Here is a 15,966-nt window from a genome sequence, read left to right on the forward strand (position 1 = left end):
TATATGTGTGTAGATGTGCATTTATGTATTTTTATGTGCATATATGAATTTACAGTTATATATACATATATAAACACAAGTACATATGTACACACATATATACATACAGTATATAAAGCAAACAATTTTTGGTTTTAACTTGTAATACGAGTGCTACCTGATGCGCACAGAAAACCTTACTTTTAGCGGAGTTAGTGGGAGAGCGTTAAATACCGCTCCACCTCTAATCTGGCCCTAAGTTAGCATTGTGTCCTATATAGCATAGTTATTATTATCATTTTATTTTTTGGGATTATGTCCTCTCCCCAGATCCTTTGTCACCTTAATTGTGTCCACTACTGCCCCTTATGTTTCCACCAATTTATCCCCACCAACAATAATGGTCTTCTCACAAGATGAGCTCCCTTATGCATATGCATATTTATCCTTCCAGGAGATCACATAAGAAGTAATGGTTCCCTTCTCAATGTATTGCCTAGTGTAAGACCACCTAGAGTCATCTTGTATTTTATTTATTTATTTTCATTTTCAAGCATCCTATTTTCCTTCATAGCACTTGATTTTAAAATTTTCTTCTACACAAGATGTCAAAGTTCACTTTGCTGATCATTTTTCTTGAATATTAGAAGCGTGCTTGGTTAACATATATACTAATCAGTTGTCACATTTAACAGCTCAGCCTTGAAGACATTTTGAAACCTGCCATTGAACTGGCAGAAAATGGTTTCCCAGTGTCTGAGATTTCTGCATATCTATGGCAAACAGATGCGTTTCTCCTTCAAGATCCTAATAACAAGCATGGAAGAGATCTACTAATCAGTGGGCAACCGCCTCAGCATGGGCAGATCTTCAGAAACCCTTTCCTGGCAAACTCTTTAAAAGTATGTCTCTTTAAACTCTTATATTTTGTTACAAAACGATTAATGACATATGGTTCCTGTAAAAAACATAGATTTTGTGTTACATTTTAAGAAGTGTAATGGGATGTATCATAAATAACTAAATACTTTTTCTCCAACATTGGTGTGTCCAGTCCACGGCGTCATCCTTACTTGTGGGATATTCTCTTCCCCAACAGGAAATGGCAAAGAGTCCCAGCAAAGCTGGTCACATGATCCCTCCTAGGCTCCGCCCACCCCAGTCATTCTCTTTGCCGTTGCACAGGCAACATCTCCACGGAGATGGTTAAGAGTTTTTTGGTGTTTAAATGTAGTTTTTATTCTTCTATCAAGTGTTTGTTATTTTAAAATAGTGCTGGTATGTACTATTTACTCTGAAACAGAAAAGGATGAAGATTTCTGTTTGTAAGAGGAAGATGATTTTAGCAGACAGTAACTAAAATCGATTGCTGTTTCCACACAGGACTGTTGAGATGAAGTAACTTCAGTTGGGGGAAACAGTTAGCAGACTTTTCTGATTAAGGTATGACTAGCCATATTTCTAACAAGACCATGTATCATGGGGACCGGTAAGCCATTTTCTTAGTCAAACATAAAAGAATAAAGGGCTTAAAAAAGGGCTTAAAAACTGGTAGACATTTTTATGGGCTAAAACGATTGCTTTATTGGGGCATATTATGCAGATTCTAGCTAATAATTTGCATTATAATCTTGGGGAACGTTTAAAAAAACGGCAGGCACTGTGTTGGACACCTTTTTTAGTCTGGGGGCCTTTCTAGTTATAGACTGAGCCTCATTTTCGCGCCATTACTGCGCAGTTGTTTTTGGAGAGCAAGGCATGCAGATGCATGTGTGAGGATCTAAGAATCACTAAAAAAGCTTCTAGAAGGCGTCATTTGGTATCGTATTCCCCTCTGGGCTTGGTTGGGTCTCAGCAAAGCATATAGCTGGGACTGTATAGGGGTTAAATTTAAAAACGTCTCCGGTTCCGTTATTTTAAGGGTTAAAGCTCTGAAATTTGGTGTGCAATACTTTTAATGCTTTAAGACACTGTGGTGAAATTTTGGTAATTTTTGAACAATTCCTTCATACTTTTTCACATATTCAGTAATAAAGTGTTTTCAGTTTGAAATTTAAAGAGACAGTAACGGTTTTATTTTAAAACGTTTTTTGTGCTTTGTGGACAAGTTTAAGCCTGTTTAACATGTCTGTACCTTCAGATAAGCTATGTTCTATATGTATGAAAGCCAATGTGTCTCCCCATTTAAATTTATGTGATAATTGTGCCATAGTGTCCAAACAAAGTAAGGACAGTAATGCCACAGATAATGATATTGCCCAAGATGATTCCTCAAATGAGGGGAGTAAACATGATACTACATCATCCCCTATTGTGTCTACACCAGTTTTGCCCACACAGGAGGCCCCTAGTACATCTAGTGCGCCAATACTTATTACCATGCAACAATTAACGGCTGTAATGGATAACTCCATAGCAAATCTTTTATCCAAAATGCCTACTTATCAGAGAAAGCGCGATTGCTCTGTTTTAAACACTGAAGAGCAAGAGGGCGCTGATGATAACTGTTCCGACATACCCTCACACCAATCTCAAGGGGCCATGAGGGAGGTTTTGTCTGATGGAGAAATCTCAGATTCAGGAAAAATTTCTCATCAAGCTGAACCTGGTGTTGTGACATTTAAATTAGAACATCTCCGCGCACTGCTTAAGGAGGTGTTATCTACTCTGGATGATTGTGACAATTTGGTCATTCCAGAGAAATTATGTAAGATGGACAAGTTCCTAGAGGTTCCGGTGCCCCCCGACGCTTTTCCTATACCCAAGCGGGTGGCGGACATAGTAAATAAAGAGTGGGAAAAGCCCGGCATACCTTTTGTTCCCCCCCCTATATTTAAGAAATTATTTCCTATAGTCGACCCCAGAAAGGACTTATGGCAGACAGTCCCCAAGGTCGAGGGGGCGGTTTCTACTCTAAACAAACGCACTACTATTCCTATCGAAGATAGTTGTGCTTTTAAAGATCCTATGGATAAAAAATTAGAGGGTTTGCTTAAAAAGATTTTTGTACAGCAGGGTTACCTTCTACAACCAATTTCATGCATTGTTCCTGTCACTACGGCAGCGTGTTTCTGGTTCGAGGAACTAGAAAAGTCGCTCAGTAGAGAATCTTCATATGAGGAGGTTATGGACAGAGTTCACGCACTTAAATTGGCTAACTCTTTTGTTTTGGATGCCGCTTTGCAATTAGCTAGATTAGCGGCGAAAAATTCAGGGTTTGCTATCGTGGCGCGCAGAGCGCTTTGGCTACAGTCTTGGTCAGCGGATGTGTCTTCCAAGACAAAATTGCTTAACATTCCTTTCAAAGGTAAAACATTATTTGGACCAGATTTCAAAGAGATTATTTCAGACATCACTGGGGGAAAGGGCCACGCCCTCCCACAGGATAGGTCTTTTAAGGCTAAAAATAAGCCTAATTTTCGTCCCTTTCGCAGAAACGGACCAGCCTCTAATTCTGCATCCTCTAAGCAAGAGGGTAATGCCTCACAGCCCAAACCAGCCTGGAAACCAATTCAAGGCTGGAACAAGGGTAAGCAGGCCAAGAAGCCTACCACTGCTACCAAAACAGCATGAAGGGATAGCCCCCGATCCGGGACCGGATCTAGTGGGGGGCAGACTCTCTCTCTTTGCTCAGGCTTGGGCAAGAGATGTTCAGGATCCTTGGGCGCTAGAAATAGTTTCTCAAGGTTATCTCCTGGAATTCAAGGAACTACCCCCAAGGGGAAGGTTCCACAGATCTCACTTATCCTCAAACCAAATAAAGAGACAGGCATTCTTACATTGTGTAGAAGACCTGTTAAAGATGGGAGTGATACATCCAGTTCCAATAAGAGAACAAGGAATGGGATTTTATTCCAATCTGTTCGTAGTTCCCAAAAAAGAGGGAACATTCAGACCAATTTTGGATCTGAAGATCCTAAACAAATTTCTCAGGGTACCATCGTTCAAAATGGAAACTATTCGAACGATCCTACCCACCATCCAGGAAAGTCAATTTATGACTACTGTGGACTTAAAGGATGCGTACCTACATATTCCTATCCACAAGGAACATCATCAGTTCCTAAGGTTCGCTTTTCTGGACAAGCATTACCAGTTTGTGGCACTTCCATTCGGATTAGCCCCTGCTCCAAGGATTTTCACAAAGGTGCTAGGGTCCCTTCTAGCGGTTCTAAGACCAAGGGGCATTGCAGTAGTACCTTACTTGGACGACATCCTAATTCAAGCGTCGTCCCTGTCAAAAGCAAAGGCTCATACGGACATCGTCCTAGCCTTTCTCAGATCTCACGGATGGAAGGTGAACAAAGAAAAAAGTTCTCTGTCCCCGTCAACAAGAGTTCCCTTCTTGGGAACAATAATAGATTCCTTAGAAATGAGGATTTTTCTGACAGAGGTCAGAAAATCAAAACTTCTAAGCTCTTGTCAAGTACTTCATTCTGTTCCTCGTCCTTCCATAGCGCAGTGCATGGAAGTAATAGGATTGATGGTTGCAACAATGGACATAGTTCCTTTTGCACGAATTCATCTAAGACCATTACAACTGTGCATGCTCAGACAGTGGAATGGGGATTATACAGACTTGTCTCCGATGATTCAAGTAGACCAAAAGACCAGAGATTCACTTCATTGGTGGCTGACCCTGGACAATCTGTCACAGGGAATGAGCTTCTGCAGGCCAGAGTGGGTCATTGTCACGACCGACGCCAGTCTAGTGGGCTGGGGTGCGGTCTGGGAATCCCTGAAAGCTCAGGGTCTATGGTCTCGGGAAGAGTCTCTTCTCCCGATAAACATTCTGGAACTGAGAGCGATATTCAATGCTCTCAGAGCTTGGCCTCAACTAGCAAAGGCCAAATTCATAAGGTTCCAATCAGACAACATGACGACTGTTGCTTATATCAATCATCAAGGGGGAACAAAGAGTTCCCTGGCGATGAAAGAAGTGACCAAAATAATTCAATGGGCGGAGGATCACTCCTGCCACTTGTCTGCGATCCACATCCCAGGAGTGGAAAATTGGGAAGCGGATTTTCTGAGTCGTCAGACATTTCATCCGGGGGAGTGGGAACTCCATCCGGAAATCTTTGCCCAAATAACTCAATTATGGGGCATTCCAGACATGGATCTGATGGCGTCTCGTCAGAACTTCAAGGTTCCTTGCTATGGGTCCAGATCCAGGGATCCCAAGGCGACTCTAGTAGATGCACTAGTAGCACCTTGGACTTTCAACCTAGCTTACGTATTCCCACCGTTTCCTCTCATTCCCAGGCTGGTAGCCAGGATCAATCAGGAGAGGGCCTCGGTGATCTTGATAGCTCCTGCGTGGCCACGCAGGACTTGGTATGCAGACCTGGTGAATATGTCATCGGCTCCACCATGGAAGCTACCTTTGAGACAGGACCTTCTTGTTCAAGGTCCATTCGAACACCCAAATCTGGTTTCCCTCCAACTGACGGCTTGGAGATTGAACGCTTGATTCTATCAAAGCGTGGGTTTTCAGATTCGGTGATAGATACTCTGGTTCAGGCCAGAAAACCTGTAACTAGAAAAATTTACCATAAAATATGGAAAAAATATATCTGTTGGTGTGAATCCAAAGGATTCCTATGGAATAAGATAAAAATTCCTAAGATTCTCTCCTTTCTTCAAGAAGGTTTGGAGAAAGGTTTATCTGCAAGTTCTCTAAAGGGACAGATCTCTGCTTTATCTGTCTTACTACACAGAAGACTGGCAGCTGTGCCAGATGTTCAAGCATTTGTTCAGGCTCTGGTTAGGATCAAGCCTGTTTACAGACCTTTGACTCCTCCCTGGAGTCTAAATCTAGTTCTTTCAGTTCTTCAAGGGGTTCCGTTTGAACCCTTACATTCCGTAGATATTAAGTTACTATCTTGGAAAGTTTTGTTTTTGGTTGCAATTTCTTCTGCTAGAAGAGTTTCAGAGTTATCTGCTCTGCAGTGTTCTCCTCCTTATCTGGTGTTCCATGCAGATAAGGTGGTTTTGCGTACTAAGCCTGGTTTTCTTCCTAAAGTTGTTTCTAACAAAAATATTAACCAGGAGATAGTTGTACCTTCTTTGTGTCCGAATCCAGTTTCAAAGAAGGAACGTTTGTTACACAATTTGGACGTTGTTCATGCTCTAAAGTTCTATTTAGAGACTACTAAAGATTTCAGACAAACATCTTCCTTGTTTGTTGTTTATTCTGGTAAAAGGAGAGGTCAAAAAGCGACTTCTACCTCTCTTTCCTTTTGGCTTAAAAGCATTATCCGTTTGGCTTATGAGACTGCCGGACGGCAGCCTCCTGAAAGAATCACAGCTCACTCCACTAGGGCTGTGGCTTCCACATGGGCCTTCAAGAACGAGGCTTCTGTTGACCAGATATGTAAGGCAGCGACTTGGTCTTCACTGCACACTTTTGCCAAATTTTACAAATTTGATACTTTTGCTTCTTCGGAGGCTATTTTTGGGAGAAAGGTTTTGCAAGCTGTGGTGCCTTCCGTTTAGGTGACCTGATTTGCTCCCTCCCTTCATCCGTGTCCTAAAGCTTTGGTATTGGTTCCCACAAGTAAGGATGACGCCGTGGACCGGACACACCAATGTTGGAGAAAGCAGAATTTATGCTTACCTGATAAATTACTTTCTCCAACGGTGTGTCCGGTCCACGGCCCGCCCTGGTTTTTTAATCAGGTCTGATGAATTATTTTCTCTAACTACCATCACCACGGTATCATATGGTTTCTCCTATATATATTTCCTCCTGTCCGTCGGTCGAATGACTGGGGTGGGCGGAGCCTAGGAGGGATCATGTGACCAGCTTTGCTGGGACTCTTTGCCATTTCCTGTTGGGGAAGAGAATATCCCACAAGTAAGGATGACGCCGTGGACCGGACACACCGTTGGAGAAAGTAATTTATCAGGTAAGCATAAATTCTGTTTTTTTAAAATCCATATGTAATGTACCTCATTTGTCTGCCCATTATTCCTTAGAGGGCCAGGCACATCCATTTAATGTGCACCTGGTACTGGGCCCCCATGGCCAATCATGTTTTATTAACAGGCAGCACTTTTAGGATGATCATCTTTTTCTGTAACTGGGCAAAGGTAATTTGTTTTGTTGATGTGGTAGATGTGCAACAATATTCCCATACTTTTCCTTAAAACCTTTTTTTGTTTTGTTTGTACTGCATGTTTGTGTATGTATATGCATAGTTTGAAAAACAACTCACCAGTCTACATTCAGTGAGATGAAACCAAGAAATTTACAGGTGTTATGTGCTTAGATAATTCAAATAAAATTATGATATAACTTTGTACCTGTCCAAGGAATTACCCCTGTTAAGCTCCCACTGACCTACTCTGCAAGACATTTCACAAAAGAAATATAAGGAACGCTATAAGTTTTGACATTTTTGTTTACAATGTCATTTTTATTTTCATAAATTGCCATTTACCTTAAATAACTTTTACCGTTTACATTATGGGGTCAATTTATTAAACGCCGGGTGGACATGATTCACTGTAGCGAATCATGTCAATCCGGCATCGCTAAATGCTGACAGCATACGCTGTTGGCATTTAACATTGCACAAGCATTTCTTGTGAAATGCTTGTGCAATGCTGCCCCCTGCACATTCGTAGCCAATCGGCTGCTAGCAGGGGGTGTCAATCACCCCGATCGTATCGGATTGGGATGATTGCAGTCCGCCACCTAAAAGGTCTTACAACAACTGCTTCTTAACTTTTGTTTCCGGCGAGTCGGAAAGTAAGGGCGGATAAAGCAGCATCAGCTGCTTATTAAATCTGGTCCTTTATCAGATGCCGTCTGGATGAAGACTTCTGCTTGTCTGGAGGACCTCTTCTTCCCGGCTTGGATGAAGACTTCTGCCCGTCTGGAGGACCACTTCGCCCGGCTTCGTTGAGGACTTTGGCCGGGTTAGGTGAAGACTTCTCAAGGTAGGGTGATCTTCAAGAGGTTAGTGTTAGGTTTTATTAAGGGGGGATTGGGTGGGTTTTAGCGTAGGGTTGGGTGTGTGGGTGGTGGATTTTAATGTTGGGGGGGTATTGTACTTTTTTTTACAGGTAAAAGAGCTGATTACTTTGGGGCAATGCCCCGCAAAAAGCCCTTTTAAGGGCTATTTGTAATTTAGTATACGGTAGGGCTTTTTATTATTTTGGGGAGCTTTTTTATTTTATTAGGGGGATTAGATAAGGTGTAATTAGTTTAAAAAACTTGTAATTATTTATTATTTTCTGTAATTTAGTTTTTTTTTAATGCTTTAGATAATTTTATTTAATTGCATTTAATTGTATTTAGTTAATTTAATTTATTTAATTTTAGTGTAGTGTTAGGTGTAATTGTAACTTTTTTATTTTATTTTATAGGCAACTTTGTCTTTATTTTAACTAGGTAGCTATTAAATAGTTAATAACTATTTAATAACTATTGTACCTAGTTAAAATAAATACAAAGTTGCCTGTAAAATAAAAATAAACCCTAAGCTAGCTACAATGTAACTATTAGTTATATTGTAGCTAGCTTAGGGCTTATTTTATAGGTAAATATTTAGTTTTAAATAGGAATATTTTAGTTAATTGTAGTAATTTTATTTAGATTTATTTAAATTATATTTAAGTTAGTGGGTTGTTAGGGTTAGGGTTAGACTTATATTTAGGGGTTAATAACTTTAATATAGTGGCGGCGACGTTGTGGGCGGCAGATTATGGGTTAATAAATGTAGGTAGGTGTCGGCGATGTTAGGGACGGCAGATTAGGGGTTAATAAAATTTAAATAGTGTTTGCAAGGCGGGAGTGCGGCGGTTTAGGAGTTAATATATTTATTATAATGTCGGCGATGTCTGGTTCGGCAGATTAGGGGTTAACATTTTTATTTAAGTGTTTGCGATGTGGGGGGGGCCTCGGTTTAGGGGTTAATAGGTAGTTTATGGGTGTTAGTGTACTTTTTAGCACTTTAGTTAAGAGTTTTATACTATGGTGTTAGCCCATAAAACTCTTAACTACTGACTTTCAAATGCGGTACCAGTCTTGACAGGAGAGGGTCTACAGCTCACTTTTAGGAAGACTCGTAATACTGGCGTTAGGCAAATCCCATTGAAAATATAGGATACGCAATTGACGAAAGTGGATTTGCTGTATTTTCGGGTCTGGCCGAAAAAGTGAGCGGTACACCTGTACCTGCAAGGCTCGTAATACCAGCGGGCGTTAAAAAGCAGCGTTGGGACCTCTTTTTAACCCTAACGCAAGACTTGTAATCTAGCTGTTTACGTTTAAAAAAATTTATTTTAAACATAAAATATTATTTAGCTTTTTACACTAAAAAAAAGTTAGTTTAAATGAAGTTCTTGCTCTTTGTAAGTAAGTTCTGCCTGAAGTCCATTTATATAAAAAGAAATGACACCATTAATCCCAGTCTACAAATGTTAAGATCACCCATTGTACTGTCCTCATTAACTGATAACTAGACAGCTAGTTAACAAACCAGACAGAAATAGCTTTGTGTTTATTCCAAACTGATTTTACTTCTGAATAGTATTTTTTGTAAAACTGCAATACAATAAGAAAAGTTGAAATTACAGTATGTAGTTACACGTGGTGCTTGCAATACATACAATAATACATGTTTCTAACACAGAGAGCTTATATTTAATCCTTACAGCAAATAGCAATGCAATTCAAATGTACAATGAACTCTTAGCAAACAATAACTTACAGGCATATGTATGTTTAGAGGCAAATATTAAGAGCTGATTTCCATGCTTCTTGAAGCTAAGATGGCTGCTGAGAAACTGAAAGTAATTTTTTATTAACAAACTTTATTAACACTTCCTGATTTATTCTTGAGAGGAACCAAGCTGTAATTGCAACATGAAACCACCAGATGGCATCAACATGAACATAATAAGCATATAATAGACAGAACACCCATGCTTTTATATGTGCCAGGTCATCTTTATCCCTGCATTTCAAATGAAGAGTTTCTTCATGGTGGGACAAAAAGGTGAACCTGAGAATCTTTTAAATTCCTCTACATATCACAACAAAGCATTATATATCTGACATAGGGCACATTAGCCAATTTTAATTGAGATGTTTTCCCTTTCTTGTCATTTGTGTTGAAAGAGTGATATAAGACCTTTGGGTTTATTGCTTCATGTAAAAAATCTCCGGTTTCCTTTAGAGCTTGATTCAAACTCTCATCAAAATTCATGATGATCTAGTATTCATAAGTTGATTTCAATTGTTACAGTAATCAAAGTAATCAAAGAATAGACATATTATCTAAATCCATCAGAGTAAAAGCAAACCTAGTTTTATCAAAAAGTAAATACTAGTTATTATTATTATTCTTTATTTATAAAGCACCAACAGATTCTGCAGTGGTGTCCAGGGTGCAAAGATATAAGTACAACAATGAAACAATACATTATAAGACAACATTTTTCCGAAAAATACAGTGGGAATTGAGGGCCTTATTCCCATGGGAACTTACATTCTAGATGGGTAGGACGATGGAAAACAGGAGGTGGAGAATGATGTTAGTGGGGAGTTAGATGATGGCACCTGTCGGTTAAGTGAAATTCATTAGTTACTGAGTTGGGTGATAAGCTTTCCTGAACAAAAAAGGTCTTTAGGGAGCATTTAAAGGAGGACAGGTTAGGGGAAAGTCTGACAGCTCAAGGAAGTGCGTTCCAGAGAGTTGGTGCCGCACGGGAAAAGTCCTGTAGTCTAGCATGGGAGGAGGTGAAGGTAGAGGAGGCAACGAGCAGGTCATTGTTGGATCTTAGGGGGCAGGCTGGATTATATTTGTTTATGAGGGAGGACAGGTAGGGTGGGGCAGCATTGGTGAGGGCATTATAGGTCAGGGTGAGAATTTTGAGTTTAACTCTGCTGTGAATGGGAGCCAGTAAAGGGACTCACAGAGAGGTGAAGCGGCTACAGAGCGTCAAGAGAGGTGGATTAGCCTGGCAGAAGCATTTAGGATGGATTGAAGGGGGTAGGCAGGAGAGAGGTAGGCCATTTAGTCGGTTATTACAGTAGTTAAGTCGGGAAATTACCAGGGAGTGGATTAGCCGTTTAGTAGTTTCATTGCTCAGAAATGGACAAATTTTGGAGATATTGCATAGGTGGTTGTGGCAAGATGAAGAAAGCAATTGGATGTGGGAAATGAAGGACAGAATCTCCACTAGTCTTACTAAGGCCTACAATATTGTCCAGAGGCTTACACACAGTGACACCAACATGTTTACATAGTGTATGGTCTGTGTCAAAGTCAATTAGGATATATATCTAGTTTATTTTGAGTTATGTCCACTGGGATGGTGTAGAATCTTGTCCAAGTCATTGATTGGGATGGTCTTCCTATGCTTGTAGTTGCAGCAGGTTAGGTTCTTACAAGCATCTTGTGAAAACCTATGTTACAGGTGGACACCTTATTTTTGTTTGAATTACTTGGCATTAATTCTTCTAGAGATTCACTGCATAGCTGTTGTCCACTTTAACTAGCGTGGGAGCACCCTACATGTAGTTGAAAGGTGTGATCGGGCTCACTGTGATTAGACAGTGAGCTTGTGACGTGCTAGTTGATAGAACTGCTTAGCCAAAGAAAATGGCTTTGCTTAAGAGGCAAACATAATATTAGCTGTCAAATTAGGTATTTATAAAAATAATAAAAAAAAGGATATCTTTATGTTACATAATTCTGCACATAGTGCAGAATTATTTAACATGTTACACAATGTTTACTGTCACTTTAATTACTGTGTTTTGCTATGATTACAAAAACATAGCAATATTTAAAAACAGCCTGTAGTGCTGCACTATCGATTTGGGCCCTTCAGTTCAGCTGCACATTAACAGACATGGAGGTATATTAATCTCTTCCTATTTTACTATTCGATAACCCCTGTTTATCTTATTAGATTTTTACTTGAAGGCCATACACTTTATGTATTCCCCCCTCTTGCTAGACACAGTTGTTTTATATTGTACTTCAGGATCTAGTCCCAAGATCACTTTGCTACCTGACTTCATTACTTCTTTGATATTTATGTTCTTTGAGTATTAGAATACCCCAGTTGTTAATGCCATTGCCAAAGGAGGTTTTGTGTCTTTTGGTTTCCCCCAATGGATTGATTTAGAGATCCCTAAATGGTTAAATGCTTTATTGTATCTTTCCCCACCACTGCACTTCTGTGTCTTGCACTTCACTGACTCCCCGGTATCTCTTTCTTACCACACTTACAGCATCACAACACCTACTACTCTTCCACCATCAAATACCTCTAAAATCTCTAGATACTCACTCTGACCCTAATCAATCCGAATTGAACGATTATTTCACTACTTATACATCTGATTGTCCTGTGCACTCTCTCCTAGCTGTGGCATCAACAGCTAGACATGTCCATTCAGATACACAAGAATGCAAAAGCCACTCATTTTGCTGTTTTCTTTGCATTCATTTGAAAATGCAAAACCAGCTGCCCCTTTAATGGATACAAAAATGAATGTATCCATTAAAGGGGCAGCTGGTTTTGCATTTTCAAATGAATGCAAAGAAAACAGCAAAATGAGTGGCTTTTGCATTCTTGTGTGTAGTTAAATCCGTTATATTAAAAAATACTTTTCTGCAGACAGGAAATGCTTCACATTTACAGTTGTAGAGTATTTAATAGAGATCCGGATATGTCCTTGTCAATTTACTTCTATTACCTAATTTGTTTTGTTCTCTTGGTATACTTTGTTGAAAAGGATACCTAGGTAGGTTCAGGAGCTGCAGATCATGAAAGAAAAAATGTGGGTTTCATGTCTCTTTGAGGCCCGATTCTCTAAAGCTCTCTGGTCTGGCCATATTCTTTATAAGATGTCTCACCAGTATTATGAGTGCCCTCAGGCAGTTTTACCTTGGGGCCTGTGTATCAGGTGAGTTGTGTTTTATGCTAAAGAGAGACATTTACTTTAGATATAACGCTCAGTAAAATAAGCCGATGATTTCTATCCATGCCGGTGAGTTTTTTTAAAATCGGACCCTAAATCTTAAACATACCAGGATCACAAAAACTTAGAATATAGGGCATTGTGATCTGTCCAGGTACAGTGTAAAATTGTAGTTATTTTAACCTCAAAAAACATCTATGTGGTAATACAGTTTCAAATGCAATATTCAAAATAGATTTTACACGCACACATATATATATATATATATATATATATATATATATATAACGTGTGTGCACTTGGAAGTTAGAATCAAACGTTCATCATTCAGAGCATGCAATTTTAAAAATATTTCCAATTTACTTCCATTGTCAAACAGTGCACAGCCTATGTGCACACCTTCTGAGGAATATTCATATATGAGTTTGTTATTGGCTGATGGCTGTCATGTGATACAGGGGACACATATATTAATGGAGGTCACATTTATAAAAACTTGCTGGTATGGTAAAAAAAACACAAAAACTTTTTTGGAGCATTATATTTAAAGGGATTCTCAAGTCAAAATAAACTTTTAAGATTCAAATAGAACATGCAGTTTTAACATACTTTTCAATTTACTTCCATTATCACATTTTGCACAGTCTTTTTATATTCACACTTCATGGGGAACAAGATCCTACTGAGCATGAAGCTTACAGGGTATACATATACTAGTCTGTGACTGGCTGATGTCTGTCACATGATACAGGGGGCCGGACAATAGAGAGGAAAAATACAATTGTTAGAAAAAAAATCAGAGTAGGTGTTAAATCATTGTCTTTTTATTATGCACTTGATAATTATGTAATTCTACTGCATTGAGTGTTCCTTTAAAGGGACACTGAACCCAAATGTTTTCTTTCGTGATTCAGATAGAGCATGACATTTTAAGCAACTTTCTAATTTACTCCTATTATCAAATTTTCTTCATTCTCTTAGTATCTTTATTTGAAATGCAAGAATGTGAGTTTAGATGCTGGCCCATTCTTGGTGAACAACCTGGGTTGTTCTTGCTGATTGATGGATAAATTCATCCACCAATAAAAAGTGCTGTCACGAGTTCTGAACCAAAAAAAAGCTTAGATGCCTTCTTTTTCAAATAAAAATAGCAAGAGAATGAAGAAAAATTGATAATAGGAGTAAATTAGAATGTTGCTTAAAATTTCATGCTCTATCTGAACCACGAAAGAAAAAATTTGGGTTCAGTGTCCCTTTAATTAATGTGTCTTTACTTTACATCCAGGACATTATATGCCTAGTTAAACAGCTCTCAATCAAAAATATGCCTCCTTTGAGGGACCTTGCAATACGCAAGAGATGTCTTAAATAATCTTGATAGACCAAACAGCTTTAGAAAAATTCCCCATGGTGACAAAAACTATGGCTATATCTGTTTGAGAATGTGAGTTTTTTTAGATTTCCCTTAAATTAAAGAAAACATTTATATTATATGTTTTTCCTTAATTAAATTTGCCCAATTGTTTTTGGAGATCTGGCGTGCGGACTTATTTTGTCTGAGTAATGCCACAGGGAATCTCAAATTCCAACTTAGCAAAACCCTCAAAGCAAAGGTAACTAAGAACATTGATTCCACTATGATTTTGAAGAGATGAATCCTGAACTGCTCAGAAAACAATTTTTCTTTTTTTGTGCACTTCTATTCTCAACAAACACTTTACCAGCACAACACACTAATGAGTTTGGAAAACCCAGAATAAAGATGGCTTAAATCATTACAAATGTATAAGGGCTTGCTCCTCTGCCCTCAGTTTCTAAATGCAGCAGTACTTTTGATTTCAGATGTCTTTATCCTATCTATCTATCTATCTATCTATCTATCTATCTATCTATCTATCTATTGGGTTCTTGTAAAGCGCGGCTATTCACCTGTAAGGGTCTTAAGGCGCTGAGAGTTGCAGTTCAGTTGAAGAGCCAGGTCTTGAGGTCCTTTCTGAACTTAGTTAGGGTGGTAGCTTGTCTGAGGTGCAGCGGGAGGGTGTTCCAAGTCTTGGCTGCCAGGTGAGAGAAGAATCTGCCTCCCGCTGTGGTTTTCCTGATGCGGGGGATGACAGCGAGGGCTTGGTCGGCCGATCAAAGTTGTCTGGCAGGGGTGTAGAAGGTAACGCAGTGGTTCAATTTTTCTGGACCGATGTTGTGGAGGGCCTTGAATGCGTGGGTGAGAAGCTTGAAGGTTATTCTTTTGTTGATGGGGAGCCAGTGCAGGTCCCGCAGGTGTTTGGTGATGTGGCATTGACGAGGGATGTCAAGGATTAGTCTGGCCGAGGAGTTCTGGATGTGCTGTAGTCTCTTTTGTAGCTTGATGGTGGTGCCGGCGTAGAGTGTGTTACCATAGTCCAGTCGGCTGCTGATGAGGGCATGAGTGACAGTCTTCCTGGTCTCGGTTGGGATCCATTTGAAGATCTTTCACAGCAGGTGAAGTGTGTGGAAGCATGCAGAAGAGACGGCGTTGATTTGCCGGTCCATGGAGAGCGATGAGTCCAGGATGACGCCTAGATTTTGTGCATGGTCGGTGGGGGTTGGAGGGTGTCTGAGGGCTGTGGGCCACCAGGAGTTATTCCAAGCAGATGTGGTGGGCCCGAGGAGGAGGACTTCAGTCTTGTCTGCGTTCTGCTTTAGGCAGTTGTAGCTCATCCAGGTGGCGACTGCTTTCAGCCCCTCGTGGACGTTTCTCTTGGCGGTGGTGGGGTCACTGGTGAGTGAGATGATTAGCTGGGTGTCGTCGGCATAGGAGACGATGTTGAGGTCGTATCGTCGGGTGATGGTGGAGAGAGGGGCCATGTAGATGTTGAATAGGGTGGGGCTCAGGGAAGAGCCTTGGGGTACACCGCAGCTGATTTTTGTGGGCTTGGAGGTGAAGGGTGGGAGTCTAACTTTTGGGTGCTGCCGGTGAGCAAGGAGGCGATTCATTCCAGGGCTTTGTCGCGTATGCCGGCATCGTGTAGTCGGTTACGGAGGGTGAGGTGGGAGACTGCCTA

The 15,966-nt window shown here is 40.1% G+C and overlaps 1 protein-coding gene across 10 annotated transcripts in view; it reads left to right on the top strand.

Annotated features, from left to right (window-relative positions):
• The window catches only part of LOC128656206 (glutathione hydrolase-like YwrD proenzyme), a 628,013-nt gene that overhangs the window by 308,835 nt on the left and 303,212 nt on the right, over window positions 1-15,966 (top strand). For all 10 annotated transcript variants that reach the window (XM_053709982.1, XM_053709989.1, XM_053709980.1 and 7 more), the window contains one exon: window positions 675-881. In XM_053709982.1, coding sequence (XP_053565957.1) covers window positions 675-881 — 207 coding nt within the window. The remainder of the gene's footprint in view (window positions 1-674; window positions 882-15,966) is intronic.

The sequence above is a fragment of the Bombina bombina genome, chromosome 4 (genome assembly GCF_027579735.1).
Source record: "Bombina bombina isolate aBomBom1 chromosome 4, aBomBom1.pri, whole genome shotgun sequence".
Classification (NCBI taxonomy): domain Eukaryota; kingdom Metazoa; phylum Chordata; class Amphibia; order Anura; family Bombinatoridae; genus Bombina; species Bombina bombina.